The sequence below is a fragment of the Danio rerio genome, chromosome 5 (genome assembly GCF_052040795.2).
Source record: "Danio rerio strain M-AB ecotype USA chromosome 5, GRCz13ab, whole genome shotgun sequence".
NCBI lineage: Eukaryota > Metazoa > Chordata > Actinopteri > Cypriniformes > Danionidae > Danio > Danio rerio.
The window spans coordinates 37,725,146-37,746,303 of record NC_141025.1 but is presented as its reverse complement, the minus strand read 5'-3'; the positions used below and the strand labels follow the sequence as shown (position 1 = coordinate 37,746,303).

Below are 21,158 nucleotides of genomic sequence, written 5' to 3'. Positions count from 1 at the left end.
GGGGCATGTTGTGAGTTTGGTCACTACTCACTAACTGTGAGACAATCTTCCATTAGTCCAGACTAGGGGTGTAACGGATCACAGTTGATCTGTGATTTCTATGGGTCACAACCCAGATTTGGAACACAAGTGGCCCGCAGAGTAATATATTTTTTTACTTGTAGATTAATCCTAAATTTGTACCGATCACATAGAGATTGCCTCTCCAGTCATTCTAATCACATGTATAAAAGATGTAAAAGTGTAAAATATGATGACGGAAGAAGTTGTGGTGAATTATTATAGGTGTAGGTTTCATTAAAGGTGTTTTCTGTCACTACTTGTTTAGCCTGCATTAATGCATTCAGTGTAAGCTGCACAATTAATCATGTAATGATCAGGATTTCAACACCCATGCAACAAACTATAAATGATGGTCATTTGCATATGTTTATTAATAATTCAAATAGCTGCATTCAAATCTGTTTAAAATACGCAAAAAATCAAGAAAGAGATTCAGTCTTTAGAGGTAGTAATGAAGTTACAAACAGTCAAATAACACAGAAGTACTGGAATAACGGTTTATAGTTTAGATATAACCGCTGATGTTTATGGTAAAGTTTACAATCACTGTCATATGCATTTAACTTGACTCAAATGAAAGATGTTGGCAGCAGTTAATTATTTAACCAATAGCCATCAAAAATATGCTGCTGAATAATTCTTCAAAAATGATCATCTAGCAATAAAACAAAAAGTTTTATGAAAGAATAACTGAATCATTGATTGAAAATGAGACAAAAGTGAATTTGGGTTGTACAAATTCTAATGATAGATTTACATATTTAACGTCATCAGCAACACGAGTAATACAGTGAGTTTTTGACTGAATGTTTAACATTTTCTTTTTGTTCATCTATTTATTACTTAATCTTGATTGGTGATTACACTACTAGTCCAGACTGCTCAAATTTTTAATATACAAATATATAAAAATTATGGAAAATAATTAGATATTTACTAATAAGTAGGAAATAAGTGCAGAAATCCACAGAATTTTCGCCCATCAAGTGTATTTATTTACTTGTGTAAATGTGTTCATTTATATTTATTCAGTTTTTTTTATTAATTCCACTAATACTATTGTGATATAACAATAGCAATATTAAAATGTTCATATGATTTATTTACAATGCAGTTTGTCAAGTATTAAATTCTTGTAGTAGTTATATTATATAGGGGACTTGCTTTGTTTACCAAATAAGATTATCTAATTGGATTTGCATTGTAAACGTTAAATAAAGGTTAAAGATGTATTATTTTTATTTCATATATTAAGCTTTTAGTTATGATTCTCTAAAAATTATTCTGCATAAACTAGCAGAAAATGTCCGCAGATTCTGTCTGGCCCTAGTTATAAGGTATCTAATAATCTGTTTTCATTTACTTCAGTCAGGTGACGTGACATCTGGATTAGCCTTAAAAATGGATTTACAATGTATAGGTAGTTATGAGTTAAACAGCTTTTTTGTTTTGTTCTAGAAGATACTAGGGGACATTTCTGTACAGATTACTCTGAACATACTGTACATTCCTTCCAAATGTAAGATAAAAATGCTGTAATTTATTGCATAAAATGAAAACTTTTTAAAATAACAACAAAAAGCTCTATATTAGGCATTTTTTTTAATATTATGTTAGGCAGCACAATACCAATGTTTTAACTTCCAATTACGGAAATAACCAAGAGTTAAGAAATTATTATTTGGTGGAAGAACTCAGATTTTTGCACCACCTGTCCCATGCTCAGTCACTGATTTCAGACATTAAAAAAATACTTTAACGCATACCATAAATAAATCCAGCACATGCAGAAATTATTTCTAGTCTAAATATGGCATATGTGAGGGAAAAATATATATAATATATTCTACACTGTGACGTGTAGATAAACGCTATCTAGAACAGCAGAGAGCATTTATTTAATTGTTTTGAATTTTACTTTTTTAAACTGATTTATTATTCAGTTTTAAAAAAAAAAACTCAACAAGTGACACTACATGACAGCTGAAGTTTTAAATTAAATATCTATTTGAAATACTTTAAGGAGTTTGACATGCACTCTCTCTCTGTGTGTGTGTGTGTGTGTGTGTGTGTGTGTGTGTGAGTGTGAGTGTGTGTGTGAGTGTGAGTGGTGCGTGTCCATGATTGGGTGTGTGTGAGTGACAACAACTGCCAATTAAATACCGGTGTAAAGAGCAAAGGGCTTTTATAATGCAAGTGCCACTGCTGGAATTCAGCTGTGTGTTTATGTGGTTGTGTACGGAACTAAAAGATGAAGGTCTTTCTCTGTGTTTCATCATATTTCTTACAGCTGGGGTGACTGGAAATCGTAAGTGTGTGTTTCAAATTAATTTCGGGATATGGTAAAATGTTGACGTATCAGCTGATTGTGTCTAAGCTAAGATTATGTGTTGGTCAGCCTGTGCAGGTAAAGCTGACTTTGAGCCATGTGGGGATAATAATTTAGACTGTGATGAGAAAATCAGCAAATGTACCTGCTTCACTGAAGAACCGTTTTGTCGGTAATCAGCTTCTATTTCTAGATGCAGTTTCGGTTATACTCTGGACTGTAGTGTAAAGCTTGTTCTGAAAGATTCACCCCTTTGTTCACTATATAGATGCAACAATAACAAAAATGAGTTTTACATCGGTGATGACTGCTCGCAGAGATGGACAGTTGTGACCTTTGCCCTGGTGGCGTCTCTGCCTGGTCTCACTCTCGCCGTGTTGGTGGGGGTAATTGTTTACATGCTGATGGTGCAGTCAAACAACAGCCACACAAGGTGAGAGCACTTCAAAACAAAGATGCCAGGAAGAACCAAACAAGGGATTTTAACGAGGGTGATGTTCTATGAGAACATTTTTTAAACAAGTGAATTGTTCTTTAATTATTTTTAAAAGTACTGAACGTTTTGTCAAATGCAAAAGTTATATAGATGTTAAAGGTTGTTTATAGACCTGTCCATGCCAACGCTGCAAAAAATGCTTTTCTTAACCTACTTAGGGGTTTTGTCTGGTGTCTATAGACCAAATATCAAATAGTTCTCAAAGGGCCATGAAACCCCTCTCTTTCAGTTCAAGTCTGTCTCAAAATGTTTTTTAAATATGCTACATGATGGGCGTGAAGTGCTGCGAGCAGAGGGAGGAGTGGGCGTGTCCAGCAGAGCAGGGGGAAAAGAGAAGCGAACAACTGTCAACTGGCTTAAAACACAAACCGTGAGGAGACCCATGATTTTATAGTTTACAAAATTAAAATGTTATTGGTAATTTCATATACACATAACCACAATTTGAAATATCATCATAAAGATAATCGTGTTTATATCAACACTATAAATGAGGAGATTTCCCCCCTCTCAATCCCTGGGTCTGAATGCAGTCACAGTGGATAGCAGTGCAGCAGGTCTCTTGCCTTATTTACTTCCACCATTAGCCCTGCTGGTAATCTGGAGGGTTTTAAACATAGGCGAACATAGCAGCACAAATATAGATGTGTCTGAATGGTAATGAACTCAACTGATAAAAGACAAATTTTGCCATTCTCCAATTCTTGTACAACTCTCCCAACAAAAATGCTTTCTGTAAACCAGGGGTCACCAATCCTGTTCCTGGAGGGCCGGTGTCCCTACAGGGTTTTGCTCCAACTTGCCTCAACACACCTGCCTGGATGTTTCAAGTATACCAAGTAAGAGCTTGATTAGCTTGTTCAGGTGTGTTTGATTAGGGTTGGAGCTAAAATCTGCAGGACACCGACCCTCCAGGAACAAGTTTGGTGACCACTGCTGTAAACCAACAGCTTAGCTGTATCAGCCCTGACAGCATTGCGGTCAAAAACATGCAACAAACCACGTGGATCATAACAAACACATACGACCCTTCATGAACGGCTAAATACTGCAGTCCATGCGGGGATGCGGTATCATAGCTTGGCAGGTGTGCCTTGCCTTCAAAAAGCACGTGCAGTCATGAATAATTACGGAGCAGTGTCTACTCATAGGATAAGAAAACTCAGCTATGAATAATAATGAGAAACCGACATGTCTTAACTCGCCTGGCAGATTCGCGCTACGTCACCCATTTTCATCTCGCCCCAAAAATGGTTTTAAACTTGAGAGATGAAATTAGCTGACAAAAGCACAAAATTATCCAGTTTTCCCCACCATTAAAGCTAACAGGTGCTAATGTTGTCTTAAATGATGCTCAACACACTAATCTGTTAAAATATAAATAAATAATAAAATATAAATATAAAAAATAAAATATAAATACTCCAGGGTGTGTTGAACCTTTGGATCAAGAAGCATTTTCTTCACAAGTAAAGCATTTTATTTTGTTTTCAGATAGAATGGGATAAGTAATCTTTTTTCAGTTTAAAGCAAGATTATTTTAGTTACTCCGTTGGTATATTTTTTGCTTGTTTTAAGAAAAAACCTACCTAATTTTGAGATTATTTCTGAAAAAAAAAACAATATTTTTATCTTGTCTAGAAAATGCTTCTTGATTTAAGAATATTTAGATTTTTGGATCAGAAACGAGACTTACTTTAAGCAAGTAAAGCATATTGATGCAGTGAATAAACAGCCATTTCATCTAATAGTGACTAATAAACAAAGCTAGTTTTGGTTTAATGTAGCTTTATTGTTTTTGAATAGCATCTGGTAAATGTTTATCTGCCTCTTCTGCATTATCTGACTTTATGAGTATGATTAAAATATATGACTTACAGGCCGTGATGCTATATTCATTATGTGTTACGTCAAACAAATAATCACTGTCTCTTTTTGTTTATACATGTTCAGTGAACAGATGAAGGCAGCTTCCAAAGAGCAGGACCTGTTTCCTGGAATTGCTTTTGCATCTGATATGAATGTAAGTCAGTGTAATGTGTACCTTCCGAGTTAAAATAGTTAATGATTCATATCAGTAGCACAGAACTGCTATAATCTCAATCAGATTTACTGGCAATACCTTTGGAAGTCATAAAAGCAGCACAATATAAACTGAGCATTAGACATTTTCAAGACATCAGCAGTATTTTCTCGAATGTGAATGTATTTATTTATTTTTTGCCTTTTGTCCTGTTATTAAAGGGTCGACCTCCTCCTAACATGAGACCAGCACAACAAGACCAGGTTCCCCTGAAGGCCATGCCCATCCATCCCTATAGGTGAAGTTTATCTGTTCTCTGATCATATTTTTAAACCTTCCTATGAAAGAATGTTTTATTAATCATTAATACATATTTGAGTGTCTAATTACTTAATCGTTTATATATGACTAATTATGTCTACATATTTATTATGCCTGCACTAACACACATATGAAATGCCATAAAACTCCTTTTAATAATCTAAATCAGTGGTTCTCAAACTGTGGTACGTGTACCACTAGTGGTACGCAGCCTTCCTTCAAGTGGAACGCGGAGGAATTAAATATGTCATGTACATGCTACACACATTTCAAAATTGTTCAAAAATGATGTATATAATATGTCATATATGACATATAGCCTATATTTCTGATGTAATCTGCCATGTTTTTTAACTGTGCAGAGTTGTAGCTGCTTTACTGGGCCTACTGCACTACTGTATTTAATGCTGCTCATTTTGGTGGTACTTGGAGAGACAATTTTTTTCTGAGGTGGTACTTGATGAAAAACGTTTGAGAACCACTGATCTAAATAATGCATGTTTTGTTCCTCTTGGATCTGGAATAGTTCAGTCTGAGAAGATGTCAATGTCATCACACTTTCCCAGTAAATTCAGCATTTCACTTGTATTTGAGAGTTTTCATGAATATAGTTTTCTAATATGTTCTTCAAAATTAATGTATTGATCACTGACAGCTTATTCACCTTATTCACCTTCAAGTGACAGTGAGATTTAAATTTGATTGATCTGTTGTAAAGCTATTTAAGCCATTATTTATTTTATGCCTGTGGTAATTATAAGTGAAACATCACATCATCATTATGTGTTAAACAACCCCACTCTAAAGGAATAAAGGTCAATTGCAATTATTCAGTCATCAAATATATATATATATATCTATTTTAAAAAGAACCAGCAACCAGTCAGAACCCTTTTCTCTTAAAAAATAAGTAAGAAAACATTCAATCTTTTCTAAGTTTATTTTTTTATTTTATGGTGTTTATAATTAATAGACTGAGGAATTCCTATGAAGGTTAATTTGTAACTTTAAATAAATGATTGAGTGGAAAAGTAATAAATAACATCCTGGGTTGCTAAAAACCAAGGTGTGCTTTTGGTAAGGCAAGATTCTACAAGGAAACCTCATTTTTTCTATGTTTAGAAATTTTCAATGAGGCAGAAAATCTCACTTAAATTAAACTTTACGTTTGTATTTATATATATATATATATATATATATATATATATATATATATATATATATATATATATATTTCTAAAGTTTTTACAGATAGATATATATTATCATATCATATATTATTCACATGATTTATATCATTTCCTCTATACTGTGTGTTTCAGAAAGAATACCTTTGAAAATAACTTTATTTAATCAAAGAAACATAATGGAACTGTAATTAATCAATGTAAAGAGTACTTAACAAAGTTTTTTTCAGTACAAAACAAGTTCATAGATGTTCAATATGACCCCCTCCAGACACTGGAGTGACGTCAAACCGATACTCAAACTCATTCTACACTCTCTGTAGCGTCCTGGGCGTAACACTACAGTCAGCTGCAGTTATTCCTTCTTTTAGTTCCTCAATGTGAAACTTCAGAGCTTCTTTAAATCAATGACAGAAAGAGCTAATAGCTCTCCTTTTCTTCTTTGCAGAGCTCTCGATTTTCAAAGTTGTGGTATTCGTTTTGAATCACCGTGTATATAGATATCTTTCTTTTTCTGGCTGTTGACACATTGTTCTTATTTCAACTGAATAAAACAAAATAGTTTTGCCCTATTTATCTAGGGTGTCCCTGCATAAAACATCATAGTCCCATTTTATGTTCGTCTTCTTGTTTATGAATGTATGCAAATGTAATTTGTTTAATAATTTATTGTATTTATAGCATTTTGGCAACAAAACAATGAAAAACATGTAAAAGTAGTCTTTTAATTGTTTTGTTTTGATATAAATTATTGTAAAGATCAGATAACCTCATTCAAAATATTATGTAACATTGTGCAATCTCTGTGAGTGGGCTGAACAAACTGTCTGTAGGAAACACATGATTTCCTCTCCATATGCACCAGACACTTTCTTTTGAACATGGCATAAGGACTCAAAAAGGCAACACAAGTTATTATGTGTGAATGCACCACAAATCATATTGCACTACCTAAGAAAAATATAGAAAAGTATAGATATAGAGGTTCTTCATAACTCATAAACTGTCTGCATTGCGCATAGGTGTTGAAAGTTTAGTGTCTTGTTGGAGACAATGTGGAACCTCAAAGGCAAACCATTTTCACGGTATAAAATGGCAACATAAATAACAAAGATAACTGGAGAAGAATTGGACTACCTATTTATTACATTATACCTTGGGAAAATACCAGAAATTATTCCAACTACTGACAAATACTTAATTCAAATTCTTTTGGTAAGTAGCAGAAAAGCCATAACTTGAGAATTGTTTCAGGCTGATCCTCCAGCAAGGGCTCAATAGATATGATTTGTAAAGGAATGCACTTTATGGAGAGACTCACTTTTAATCTAAGAGTTGATTCAAAAAAGTGTAACAAGTACTGGAAAAATGGTCTGAATATGTCATTGTAAACAATTTGTGATAATGTATGTCAAATGTATTTTGACTTGATTTTGTAATCCACATGACAACCACTTTGTTCTCTGTTTTTTATGTCTATTTTTTTATTTCTTTTCTTTAAAAAGTAAAGAGAAAAGAATAGATACCAGTTTTTTGGGAAACGTACAGTGCTCAGCATAATTGAGTACACCCCATTTTAAAAATGAATATCTTCTCCATTTCTCAGTGAATATAGACAATGAATTTTGGCACATTTAAACTAAATAGATTTATTAAACAGATATATTTATTAAAATAAGATTTAAGTCACTATAAATATTTAGAAATTGAAAAAGAATACAATTAAATTCAAGCAAAATATTGCATTGTTTTGCTTCTCTTGATTTTTCCTCTTTTTTTTTTTTAAATGTATTTAATATTTTTCTATAACATATACATTTGGCTGTACTAGTTTTTAGACTGTTATCATTAGTCATTTTGTTAGATAAGCTCCAGATTTGGCTTCACTACTGACTAATTTAATGTATATGCACAAATATAATGGTATATAGCTTCCTATTAAAATATGAATTTAAAAGAGAGATTTGTGCTCTGCTTTGTAACAATAATTATTGTGAAAGGCAATTTACAAATATATTTGAACTGAATTCAATTTTGTCTCGGCAGCATGTCGCGTGATCCTCCAATGACAAGTCCTGCTCAGCCCTACAGGTCAGTTATTCAGTCAATGGCAGTATTTTGCAGTGTTTGCTGTCATATCACTTTGTTCATGTGTGCTACTTTCACATATCTCATATTGCTGTTTCCATCGTTGAAGCAGCTGATTAATCCAAAACATCATCACAAACAGGGGTTTTTCTCTGTGATTATTTTATAGTAGTATGTCTCAGTCTATAGATGAGATATAATAAATGTGCTGTTGTTGTAGATGACTAGTTCCAGCCAATTCTCGATCAATACTTTCTTTTTTGAGACAATACTGTTTGCAGATCTTTTACAATCACAATGTGCACATTTAATGACTGCTGCCTATGTATTTAGCTGAGGATCCATACATTAATGAGAACATTTTCTTTTTCAACCAGCCATCTGTGCATCATCTCTCATATATTAAAACCAAAACTCACTGCATTAATAATTGTTGTACATAATGGATGGTACTGATGAATCTCATTGTCTTTACAGCATATCCAATGGGATGCGCGATCAGTCAATGGGAGCTCCTGCTCGACCCTACAGGTTGTAAATAATGTTACATTTAAAATAAACAATCAAATAGCATAGATAACATTTTGGTTGGAGAATCAAATAGGTTTAATATACAGTTAGATAGCACTACAACTAGCACTGCCATAGTGCAGTCTGTATAAACAGTTCAAGTCAAAATTATTCGCCCTCCTGATGATTTTGTTTTTTTTTCCAATTATTTCCCAAATTATGTTTAACAGAGTTAATTTTTCACAGTATTTCCTATAAGATTTAGAATGTAGAATGTCTTGTATGTTTTTATTTCGGCTAGAATAACAGCAGTTTTTAGTATTTACAAAACTATTTTGAGGTCAATATTATTAGCCCCCTTAAACATTGTTTTCAATCATTATGCAATGACTTGCCTAATTACCCTAACTTGCCTAAATGTCACTTTAGGCTGAATACAAATATCTTGAAAAATATTTAGTCAAATATTATTTACTGTCATCATGACACTGATAAAATAAATCAGTTGTTAGAAATGAGTTATTAAAACTAGTCCAAGGAGAGAACCCCAAACTTCCCTCTTTTCAGACACTTTCTCCAGCTTCTAGGGAGATCCCGAGACATTCCCAGGCCAGCCGCGAGACTGCCTCCAGCATGGGTCTTCCCTGAGGCCTCCTCCCGGTGGGACATGTCTGAACCCCTCCCTAGATAGGCGTCCAGGAGGCATCTGAAACAGATGCCTGAGCCCCCTCAGCTGACTTCTCTCGATGTGGAGGAGCAGCGGCTCTACTCCGAGCTCCTTCCAGGTGACAGAGGTCCTCACCCCATCTATAAGGGTGCGCCCTGCTATTCTGTGAAGGAAACTCGTTTCGGCCGCTTGTATCCGAGATCTTGTCCTTTTGGTCATGATCCAAAGCTCATGACTATAGGTGAGAGTAGAAACGTAGATTGACCGGTAAATCGAGAGCTTTGCCTTTCAGTTGAGCTTCTTCTTTACCACAAAAGACCGGTACATCAACCGCATTACTACTGCTGTCGCTGCACCGATCCACCTGTCAATGTAACACTCCATCCTTTCCTCACTCGTGAATAAAACCCCAAGATACTTGAACTCCTCCACCTGGGGTAAGGACTTTCCTCCAACCTGGAGATGGCGAACCACCTAGCTATTTGGGGGGAAAATATAAAACAATTAAAATTTAACAGAAGAGCAAATGATTCTGACCTCAACTGTATTTAAACATCTCTTTATCTATAGAATGACCACTCAACTTGCACAAAAAATACCTGAAATATCAATAATTCTTCTAAATTATTTCTGAACCCGAAAGGTACAATTCTGTCATAATTACTCTTCCTCCACTTGTTCCAAATCTGTTTTAGCTTCTTTCTTCTGTTTAACACAAAGGAAAAAATTCTAGAGAATGTTGCAAATAAGCTGCTCCGCAGATGCAAATAAAGTGTAAATCTACACATAAATGTGTTTAATTACACTTTATCCATTGGTACCTGTGGATTTCAACTACAAACTCAATTGTACTCATGTATTTTGATGTTGTGTGTGCTTGTCGCTTTAAGCATTTATATTCTCGTGAATTATGCTTGGGTGTCACGGTGGCGTAGTGGGTAGCATGATCGCCTCACAGCAAGAAGGTTGCTGGTTCAAGCCCCGCCTGGGGCAGTTGGCATTTTTGTGCGGAGTTTTTCCTCCCATTTTTGCGTGAGTTTCCTCCTGGTGCACTGGTTTCCCCCACAGTCCAAAGACATGGGGTACAGGTGAATTGAGTAAGCTAAACTGTCTGTAGAATATGAGTGTGTGTGTGTGTGTGTGTGTGTGTGAAAGAATGTGAACGGGTGTTTTCCAGTGTTGGGTTACTGCTGTAAGGGCATCCGCTGCATAAAACATATGCTGGATAAGTTGCCGGTTCATTCCGTTGTGGTGACCCCTGATGAATAAAGTGACTAAGCCGAAAAGAAAATGAATGAATAAATTATGCTGAACATCACACATCTTTTTTTTTCTGTTAAGTATATTTCTTAATTGCTTCAATATGTTTTAGTTGTTCTGTGCAAACGTATGAAATATATTTCATAAAGAAGCATCAAATATATGTTTTCTCAAACAAATGAATATGGAAAACTTGGTCCCTGATATTCAGCCTTACAGATGCATCTTGCATTTTATCTGGTGTATATCATTTATTTGGGCGGTTAAGAGGCTCAGTGGGTAGCGCTGCTGCCTCACAGCAAGAAGGTCGCTGGTTCGAACTTCGGCTGGATGAGTTGGCATTTCTGTGTGGAATTTTCATGTTCTTCCTGTGTTCGCGTGGGTTTCCTTCGGGTGCTCCGGTTTCCCCCAGTCCAAAAGCATGCAGTATATGTGAATTGGGTAGGCTAAATTGTCCGTAGTGTATGTGTGTGAATGAGAGTATATGGTTGTTTCCTAGTGATGGGTTGCAGCTGGAAAGGCATCCGCTGTGTAAAACATATGCTGGATAAGTTGGGGGTTCATTCCGCTGTGGCGACCCCACATTCTGATTAATAATGAATATTTATTTGAATTTTAAATGATTTGCTCTCTTCACTCTTCAGTGCATCCAACACTGGGCATCCATCTGCTGACAATGTGACTGATGGAAGACCTCGTCAGCTCAACAGGTAAACATACACAAATTTAGGAGGTAAAGGGTTAGTTTACCCAACAATGAAAATTCTGTTATTAATTACTCACTCACTCTTAACACAATTAAGAAGATATTTAAGGTGAAATCTGACAGTTCCCTCATCCTCCATAGACAACAATGGTCTTGAGTTATTTAAAGTTAGAAAGAAAAATGCTAAAAACACGTCCTCAAAACAAAGCATACGCCTTCAGTGGTTTGATCAGAATATTATCAAGCTACATGAATACTTTTGTGCACACATAAAACAAAAATAACAACTATATTCAACTGTTTCTTCTCTTCAGTGTCAGTATTTTGTGCATAAACATTCCGATTGAACCACTGAAGGCATCCGGTCTGTTTTGAGCATGCGTTTTGACATTTTTCTGGACAAGTCGATACCATCGCTGTCCATAGAGGATGAGGGAGCTCCCAGATTTCATCTAAAATATCTTCATTTGTGCTGCAAAGATGAATAAAGGTCAAAGGAGTTTAAAAGAACTAAAGAGTGTGTAATTAATATTATTATTAGCATTTTGGTGTGAACTTACTCTTTAAATAAATCCTTCTTTGTTGTTCTTCAGTGATTCAACAACTTTCTGGCAATAATCTGGCCCATTTAGCATATAATAAAAGGTGCTGCATGAAGATCTGCTTGTGAGACTGAAGAATTTGACTATATTTGTTTTGGATCATGAAGAATCTGTTAAATGTTACTTTGTTCATACAGTGGGATGCGCGATCCTCCAATGGGAGGTCCTGTACAGCCATATAGGTGGGTAATAATTCAACCTAAATTGATTTCACAAGATTCTCTTCCAAAATGCTTATATGCATATAATTATATCAAGACAATAGATGATAATTTTAGTATTCCATGTTTGTGTGTCTGTTGTTTATTGATGTGATTGCAGTGATGGTGCAGGACGAGGTCAGATTGTTAGCAACCCTTATGTTAGAGATTTAGCCAACCGAAACCCCTATGAAGACCTTGGCTCTTCTGCTGACCGCCAAAGTGATTACAGATCAACTGCCCCGTCGTACACGTATGATAATCAGGTATGACACAAGATTAGTTATCATTCAGATGCTCCACTTTGTTTTTTTTCCATCAAGTCAGCGAGCACTTGCTGGTATTATGATGGTTCAATATAGTGATTTAGAAATAGTGTTGTGATAAGATTCAGGAAATGAGCTTACTGTGGACGATCAAAGGTCTTCAAGGATATATCCTCTGCTTTTTATTAACAGATTCCAAATCCGCCCTATTCTCCTGCTCCGCTTTTTGGATCCTCTGAACAAGGAAATATCCGCACTGGATTTCCACGACCTCAATTAAGCCTAAAATACTAGAACTCAGAAAAATAGCTTATGATGATCAATTTTGCCGTTGTTTTTGGGAGCTGTATTGTGTTGTGTTGCTCTTGTTGGTTTGTAAAGTGTTTAGCTGTTGTCTGATAAAATAATTCCCTTTAGTGCCAATTTGTCCTTATTTTTTTTCTGTAAATTATGATTAATGATATTTACGTTTACATTTCCTGTACAAAAATAAAAAGTCTTAAATTACTAGGAAAAAAGAAAACATTTGGTTTTCAATTCGCTAGTTTGAGGATTTTAAACAATTAAAAAGTGAACTTTAAGAGTTGGCTTTGTCACAAAATATGAATTCAAGTCACAAGATTTATGAGTAATTTAAATTTAATAATAATAATAATAATCATTCCTTACATTTATATAGCACTTTTCTGAACACAAAGCACTTTACACAATGGGGGGAATCTCCTCATCCACCACCAGTGTGCAGCATCTACCTGGATGACGCGATGGCAGCCATATTGCGCAAGACCGCACACCAGCTGATTGATGGAGAGGAGTCAGTTATCATGAGAGGATAGTTAGGAGGCCATGATGGACAGAGGCCAGTGGGCAGATTTGGCCAGTATGCCGGGGTTAAACCCCTACTCTTTTTCCAAAGAACATCCTGTGATTTGATGATTTCACCTAAAATATCTTCATATATGTTCCAAAGATGAATGAAGGTCTCAGGAGTTTGGAACAACACAAGAGTGTGTAATTAATATTAGCTTTTTGGTATGAATTTACTTAATAAAATACTCTAAAATGTATACTATGATTCAATTTCAATGCAATTCATAATTCAAAAGGTAACAGTGAGAAATAAGTGAGTAGAAAAGGCTGTTGAAAGGTGCTTTTGTGTTTGTTTACTAGAGGTTGACCTTACAGAGTTTTTCCAAAAGAACAGTGAAATTGCCAGATAATGCAATAAATAGATTCAGCATAAAACTTCCCACACAGTTTCTTCAGCAAACGAAACGGTCAGATCCATGCAAGTGCTGATGCTGGTTCTGATAACTCTAGCTCATCTGAAACCAAGAAAACGAGGCCTAGCAGTATCTGCTAATAGTTAAAGAACATGCAGTCTTAGCTAGCTCCAAATCAATCAGCACATACGGTGTAACTACATGGGTGAAGACGTCCTTCTGACCCTTAACTGTACAGCAAACACTTCTATAGAAATGTTGCTCAAAACAACATCCATGAAAAGGCAAACGTTTTAATCTTACAGGAAAGAGTGACATGAAGCAATGAAAAGTCTCATTTAAAGGGTGTTCACCCAGAAATTTACATTCGGTTTTAAATTACTCATCCTGATGTTGTTCCAAACCCTTGAGAGTCATCTTCAGAACACACATTTAGTTATCATTTAGTTTTTTTTGGAAGAAATCAGAGTTGTTTCATCAACACTCCCATCTTGTTCAAAGTCCAGAAAAAATACAGACCATATGTGTTCGATTGGAATATTATCAAGATTATTTTGTGTGCACATCAAACATACATCGAGTTTCTTCTCAGGGTCAGTATATTGTGCACATTCATGAGAGCGCTGTGCTTTTTACTTTGTGTCTCTTTGACATACTCGGAGTATACATTAGTGCACTGATATAATGAAAGTAAACTGGCACTGAGGAGAAGAAGCTGCTGAATAAAGTCTTTATTTTGGTTTTACGAGCACACAAAGTATTCATGTATTCTGGCTGAACCACTGAATGGTCTGTTTTGAAAATGTTTTTTGGTGTTTCACTAAACTTTGAACAAGTCAGAAACACGACACTCTATGCAGATTTCACCTAACATTTCTTAATTTGGGTTCCAAAGATGAGCAAACGGATTTGGAACAACGGGAGTGTATTTCATAACCTAATGTTCATTTCTGACTGTACTAACCCATTAAGCTCACCACAATTTTAGATTCATAAAGAGACATATAAAAAGGACGTCAAATACGCGAACTTGTTTTAGAAAAAAATACCAACTAGCCACTAAAGTGCCACTCTCCGTTGTGTCCATGTCACATATTGGCAGCATTGGGAGTTTTTGTTGTGGAAACCGAATGGACATTTATGTGTGCGTTTGCGAGAGAGCAGATCAGCCCATGTTCTTGCGGTTGCCATATCCTCTCCGGTGCGTGTCCTTCCAGTCGTCCCAGTCTCGTGCCTTCTGCAGTGCCTCTTCATCATCGTTCTCCTCCTTCCGCTCTCTTTCAGCTCGCTCCTCCTCCTCTGCATCACCATCTGCTGTGGATAAAACACAGTTCTCCTTTCAGAATTAAGTTCTGTTTCTAGTGTATTAAGAGGTTATAAATATATATATAAAGTGTGTATTAAGCACTTGTGCTGCGTGGTATGCCCTGGTCTGGTAAACATCCTTGTCGTCTGTGCTGGTCATACCAATCGTCCACTGTCATGGTGGGAAGGCTGGGATACCCTGCGCCAAACACTCTGCAATACATTCAGAAAACAAACATCTGATGCAAACGTGCCCATGCTAGAGCACTGACTCTCACAGATACACCACGAATGCACTGTACTTTGCCTGCATTGCATCCTTGGTCAAGATAAAAGGCTTCATGGGTGGTCTTTTGGGTGGAGAAGGCTGGGGGGCACTCTGAAGAAACAAATGCAAAAAGTTTCATTAGTAAATATTAAAAGTACATAAGGCTTTTGTATTTAAAACTACAAGGATTTTTTTATCCATAGATACGCTCATGGATTTGTCCCCTAAAAGTGTAAACACCAACACAATCAGACTGTTGTGCTCAATTCTGTCAATCACTTTTTTGCTCGACCAATAGCAAGAGTTTGGGGTGTGTCTACCCTAGCAGGCAGGATCTCAGGATTACTCTCAGGATGAAGATGATCTTAAAATGGGATGCACAAAATATCTTTTGCCAAATCAGTATTATAAGCAACTTCTAAACTTTCACATCAGTGCATTCCTACTTTAAAACATGTATTTTTGTACAAAAGTCCACGATGTGTGTAAGGGGAAATTATAAAGGATGTTTAAAACGATCCATAAATCCGCATTAATAACGACATACTTAACCTTTAAAACATTTCAGGAAAAACAGTAGATTTATGTAACTGCATCAAATCAAATGTAATATCTTGTGGGAATGAAGTACCTGCTTGAAGAGCTCCATGCGTTTGAGTATCTCTATCTCAACATTGATGGAGTCGATCTCCTCAATTGCTAACGTGATCCATCTGCGCACGTGCAGCAGGTAAAAATCCCTCACCACATCTTCATCAGCAGAACCGGATTCCACCAGTCCCTTGATCTCACTCAACTTGGCTTCTGTGTCCTTACGCTGCTTAAACCTGGAAACAACTTACAGAGTAAATATGCCAAGCATGAACATTACACAAGCGTTACACGACTAGTGATTTTTAAATCTATAAAATAAATCAATAGTTTATACAGTTTACGCATGGGCCAGTATAAGTTTCTGATGGTATGATAACCTTGGATAGCACGGTATCATGGTATTGTGATTACTGCTCTTGAATTAAGTTAAGAAAATTAATTAAGAAAAAAAGTTCTGGGTGAAAAAAATAAATGTGTAAAATAATAATAATAATGATAATAATTCCAGATTGAACAAAATACATTTTATTTTAGGAATCATTTAAAATATTTTGGAGCAGTAAATATGTCAGGCTAAATAATTCAAATAAATCACTGACCAATGCTGTCTTTTTTAGTTTCAAAAACACATTTAAACACAATATTTATATAACACATTAAAAAACCTTACATTTACCTTAGGAACAGTATAACAGAAAACATTAGCGGTTTTAAAACCTTGACTTTTTCAGACCACGGTAAACCTTGAAACATTAATCAGCTCATGCCTAAAACATATTATTTTGCTTAAAAGTATAAAATTGAAGACTTATGATGTAACATGTTTAAATGTTTGTTCATATTTTTCATAGAACTCATTGCAACAATGTTAAAACCAGAAAAAGCATCAGTAATTCTGAATTTCTCACTATTGTTTTGAGTTCATAAGATGCATCTCAGATTTTTTCAGAGCTTAATTTCTCAAAATGGCAAATTTACAGGTTTTCTTAACATAAAATGATAACAAAAAAGAAGGAAAATGTGTTTAAATTAGCATATTAGAAAGATTTCTGAAGGATCATGTAACAGTAAGAAGTAAAGATGCTGACAATTCAACTAGGCATGAGGCAATAACCTTTATCAAAGTTCAATGCGGTTTAAAATAGTCAAGGTTTTAAAACCACTACTATTTTCTGTTGTATCGTTCCTACACTATATGTAAGTTTTTTTTTTACTATTTTATTTCGCTTTTAGGGGCGAAAGCATCTCAACATCAAAAGCTATTGGTCAGTCCATGATTCAGACATCTGAAAATTGCTTATAAACCAAGCCTGCTATAGACCTGAACAGTGCAGTGGCTTTCCTTTATATCCAAAGAAAAGAACAATATCCAGAGACGCCTTTTCAACTTGTAAGGAAATCTGTGCTTTTAAAACTAATGAAGACAGAAGTCAATGATTTAGTTGAACTATTTAATTATTTAATTAGCAGTTTTCCACTTTTACTGTTTTATTTGGTCAAAAATAAGTTTTTTAAAACCCAAGTAACCCATATTTGCTTACAAATTATACCCTAAATTCTACTCTCAAAAACAAAAAAAAAACTAAAAAAGTGAAACAATTTTGACTTTCTCTCAATTGTTGAGTTTATAAGATGCAATTCAGATTTATTGATGCAAATTTACAGGTTTTCTTAATATAAAATAACAAAATAAAAGAATATTATACATTATTATATTATAATGATTACTGAAGGAACATGTAACAACTAACAAGTAAATAACAATATGCTGACAATTCAACTAGGCATCAGAAGATAACGGGTATCAAGGTTTACAGTGGTTTGAAATAGTCAAGGTTTTAAAACCACTAATATTTTCTGTTATACCGTTCCTATGCTTTATGAAAGTTGTTGTATTTTTATTTTACATGTTTTTATGACTATTTTGTCTAGTTTTTATTTTTTATTTTTTGCAACAGTATCTCCACAACAAAAGCTCTTGGTCAGTGATTTCATCTGAAAAACAAATCGCTTATAAACAAACATCCAGCATGCTATAGTGTTGAAAAGTGCAAATGCTTACTTTTAATCCAAAGAAAAGAAAGATATGCAGAGATGGCATTTCAATAGGGATGCAAGAATATGGGTTTTTGGGCCGATAAAGATAATTGATAACTCTTTAGATTTAGAGGCAGATAACTGATATTTATAAGCCGATAAATACAAGTATTTGAAAATGTTATATATTTAAACTGTCAACAACTGATTTTATTTCAAAACTTAATAAAAGTGTAAACTGATCTTATGAACTGAATAACCTGAATAGCCAAAAAAAGCAGTAATTTCAAAATTCCAGGTGATTATATAGACCTATATTCATAAATTCACATAAATCAGCATGCCAAAAATAAATGATTTGCTTTTCTTCTCATAGCTAATTAAGCAATTACTTGACTGTTGCATAAACATAATAGGTTAAACAACAAAGAGGGAAATAATTAACAGATTTACATAAGTATATTTTAAATAAATCAAAATGAAAGAACTGAGGAGCTGAAACCAGCCCAAATGTTCTCGAATAATTATTGACCGATAATGATATGGCCGACGATATATCATACATCCCTACTCTTAAAGTTAATGTAAAGTTTCAAAGAGATTAGTGTTTTTAAAATGTATAAAGACAGCAGAAGTCAATGATTTAGTTGAATGATTTAGCCTGAGAGTCCAAAATATTATAAATCTTTCTTCAAATTAAATATTTTGTGTTCAAAGAGGAAAAAGTTGTTGTTTTTACCCAGACATTTAAAAAGAATATATTAAAAAGAATATATAAGAATATATATGCAAAACCGTGAAATCCTAAATTGTGATATTTTTGTACCGTCAGAATCTAAACCATGCCTAAATTCAAGTTCCTTTCGCATTACAATAATATATTTACATTTTTAGATAAATATTTTAAGAAATGATCTAAATCATTTCTTAAAAAGTATTTAGGTGATTTAAATTGTACATTTCCCTTTACTGTTTTTTTTTAATATTGGTCAAAAACAAACATGCTACCCAATCCTACCAACCCACCTCTCAATTTTGGCTTGTCTCTGTGTTGCCATGGCGATGAGGTCTGGCTGAGACATTGGCATTGGGACTGCTGGACTGCTCTGCTCCTCAGTTGGAGTGTCTGCTGTGTTCTCGCAGTCTTTGGGCAGCTGAAAACTACATATGTCATAGTCCTTGCACCTCTTGAGGAAGTCTATGAAGTAAACACGGGCCGCCTGCACGTACTCCAGTCGCTTGTTGGGGTTCACCTGTTTCATGGTGAGAGCGCCCAGCAGAGCCGGCAACAGCAGATACTTCAGATCTGTAGTAGAGATTTCCTCCAGCGCCTCATTACGGCTGCAGGAAGAAGAGAAAGACATTTTAAACAAATCAAGTGCTTTTATTGACAACCTCTTGGCATTGTGTCTTTTAGTAGATTTATTATATGAGAGACTTGCTTTGTTTACCAAAGTGGATTTAATTGAAATTGCATAGTAAACATTACATAAAAGTTAAAATTTTATTTCACATATTAAGTTTTTAGTTATGATACTACCAAACTCCGCATAAATCTAACGTACAGACGTTTTGCGCTAAATTCTGGCCCTACTTATGTGTAAATAAATAATGAAACCAAAGAAGATGACCATCACCACGTCTTCGGTCAATTCTTCTGTGTAAAACAGAGCACACAGCTGAGTAATACTGTAGTAAGTTACTTGGTCTAGTTTTGTATTAACGACAGTACATGTAATGGCATACGTTAAGTGTTATGCAATTTTCTGTGTGCTAGTGTAACACAGAACACATCCACTGTTTAAACTGACAACAGATGACTAGACAGAATATAAAGCCCACCACAACAGCATGAGCGCTCGGTCACTCGCAGAGATTTGACCGTTACAGTGATTACAAGCTTATATTTAACGTTGTCTCGTGGGATGTAGTCAGTGTGTTTTCTCTTTCTCTCTCTCTCTCTCTCTCTCTCTCGTGTGTGTGTGTGAAAGTTACCTGAAGAGGTTCAGCTGGTTGACCATCCTTGTCGCCTCCTCCAGCTGCATGATGGCGCGCTTGACTTTCACCTGCACCGGGTTGGAGCTGCTCGGCTCATTCGTGGTGTCCACCTCTTCAAATAGCTTCCAGCCCCTGTCCAGCAAATCCGACAGTTTAGGAGCATCTGAACCGCTGGGGTTTTGTGTAACGTTACTGTTTGTGTCTTCAGCAGCCGCCATTTCTCAAAGCGTATTTAAGATCCAACTCGGCCTCCGTCTGTTCCTGTTTTCTGTATCCGGTCTGTCCTCTGCGCTGGAGTTCCGACGACTCACTCTAGAGGTCAGCAGAGATCAGAGAACTGGACTACTGCTCCGCTTGGACTCAGGTGTGATAAACCAGTTGAGTTGTTTTAACGCGGGCGGGTTATATACATACAGGCGTACATACAAACTTAGTTTTTAGGTTGTTGCTTTGTTTTGAGTCAGTTTAATGTCATTTAAGATAAAAAACGACTCATACAGCTTAGTCCCTTTATTTATCAGGGTTCACCACAGCAGAATGAACCACCAACTTATTCAATTCAGTTCATGTTTATTTCTATAGCGCATTAACAATGTAGATTGTGTCAAAGCAGCTTCACATAGAAGTTCTAGTAAATTGAAGCTGTGTCAGTCTAGTTTTTAGAGTTTAGGTTCAGTGTAGCTCAGTTCAGTGTGGTTTAATTTTCACTGCTGAAAGTCCAAACACTGAAGAGCAAATCCATCGATGCACTGCTCCACAAGTCCCAAACCAAGCAAGCCAGTGGCGACAGTGGTGAGGAACAAAACTTCACCAACTGATGAAGTGAAGGTAAAAACCTTGAAAGAACCAGTGTCAGTTGGGCACGACCATTTCTCCTCTGGCCAAACTTCTTGTGTAGAGCTGCAGTCTAGGCGCCAGAGGCTGGAGAACACTGGATGTCCATTGTGGAGAAGCTGCAGGTGTGAGTAGGCCACAGGTGGGAGTTCAGGCTGGCCTACAAAATCTATGTGAAGAC

The 21,158-nt window shown here is 35.5% G+C and overlaps 2 protein-coding genes across 5 annotated transcripts; one reads left to right on the top strand and one right to left on the bottom strand.

Annotated features, from left to right (window-relative positions):
- Positions 1-1,117: 1,117 nt before the first annotated feature.
- Positions 1,118-13,299, top strand: zgc:158432. Of its 3 annotated transcripts, NM_001079957.1 has the most exon segments (12): positions 2,269-2,330; positions 2,333-2,371; positions 2,462-2,564; positions 2,661-2,825; positions 4,842-4,911; positions 5,133-5,209; positions 8,466-8,510; positions 8,985-9,038; positions 11,589-11,654; positions 12,390-12,434; positions 12,574-12,718; positions 12,911-13,299. In NM_001079957.1, coding segments are annotated over 12 exon segments (927 nt in total). In that variant the 5' UTR covers positions 2,269-2,314; the 3' UTR covers positions 13,013-13,299.
- A 557-nt stretch (positions 13,300-13,856) lies between these two features.
- igbp1 (immunoglobulin (CD79A) binding protein 1) lies at positions 13,857-20,384 on the bottom strand. Of its 2 annotated transcripts, none has more exon segments than NM_213522.1 (6): positions 13,857-15,255; positions 15,350-15,459; positions 15,549-15,625; positions 16,146-16,341; positions 19,172-19,486; positions 20,141-20,377. In NM_213522.1, coding segments are annotated over 6 exon segments (1,068 nt in total). In that variant the 5' UTR covers positions 20,362-20,377; the 3' UTR covers positions 13,857-15,106.
- Positions 20,385-21,158: the final 774 nt, after the last annotated feature.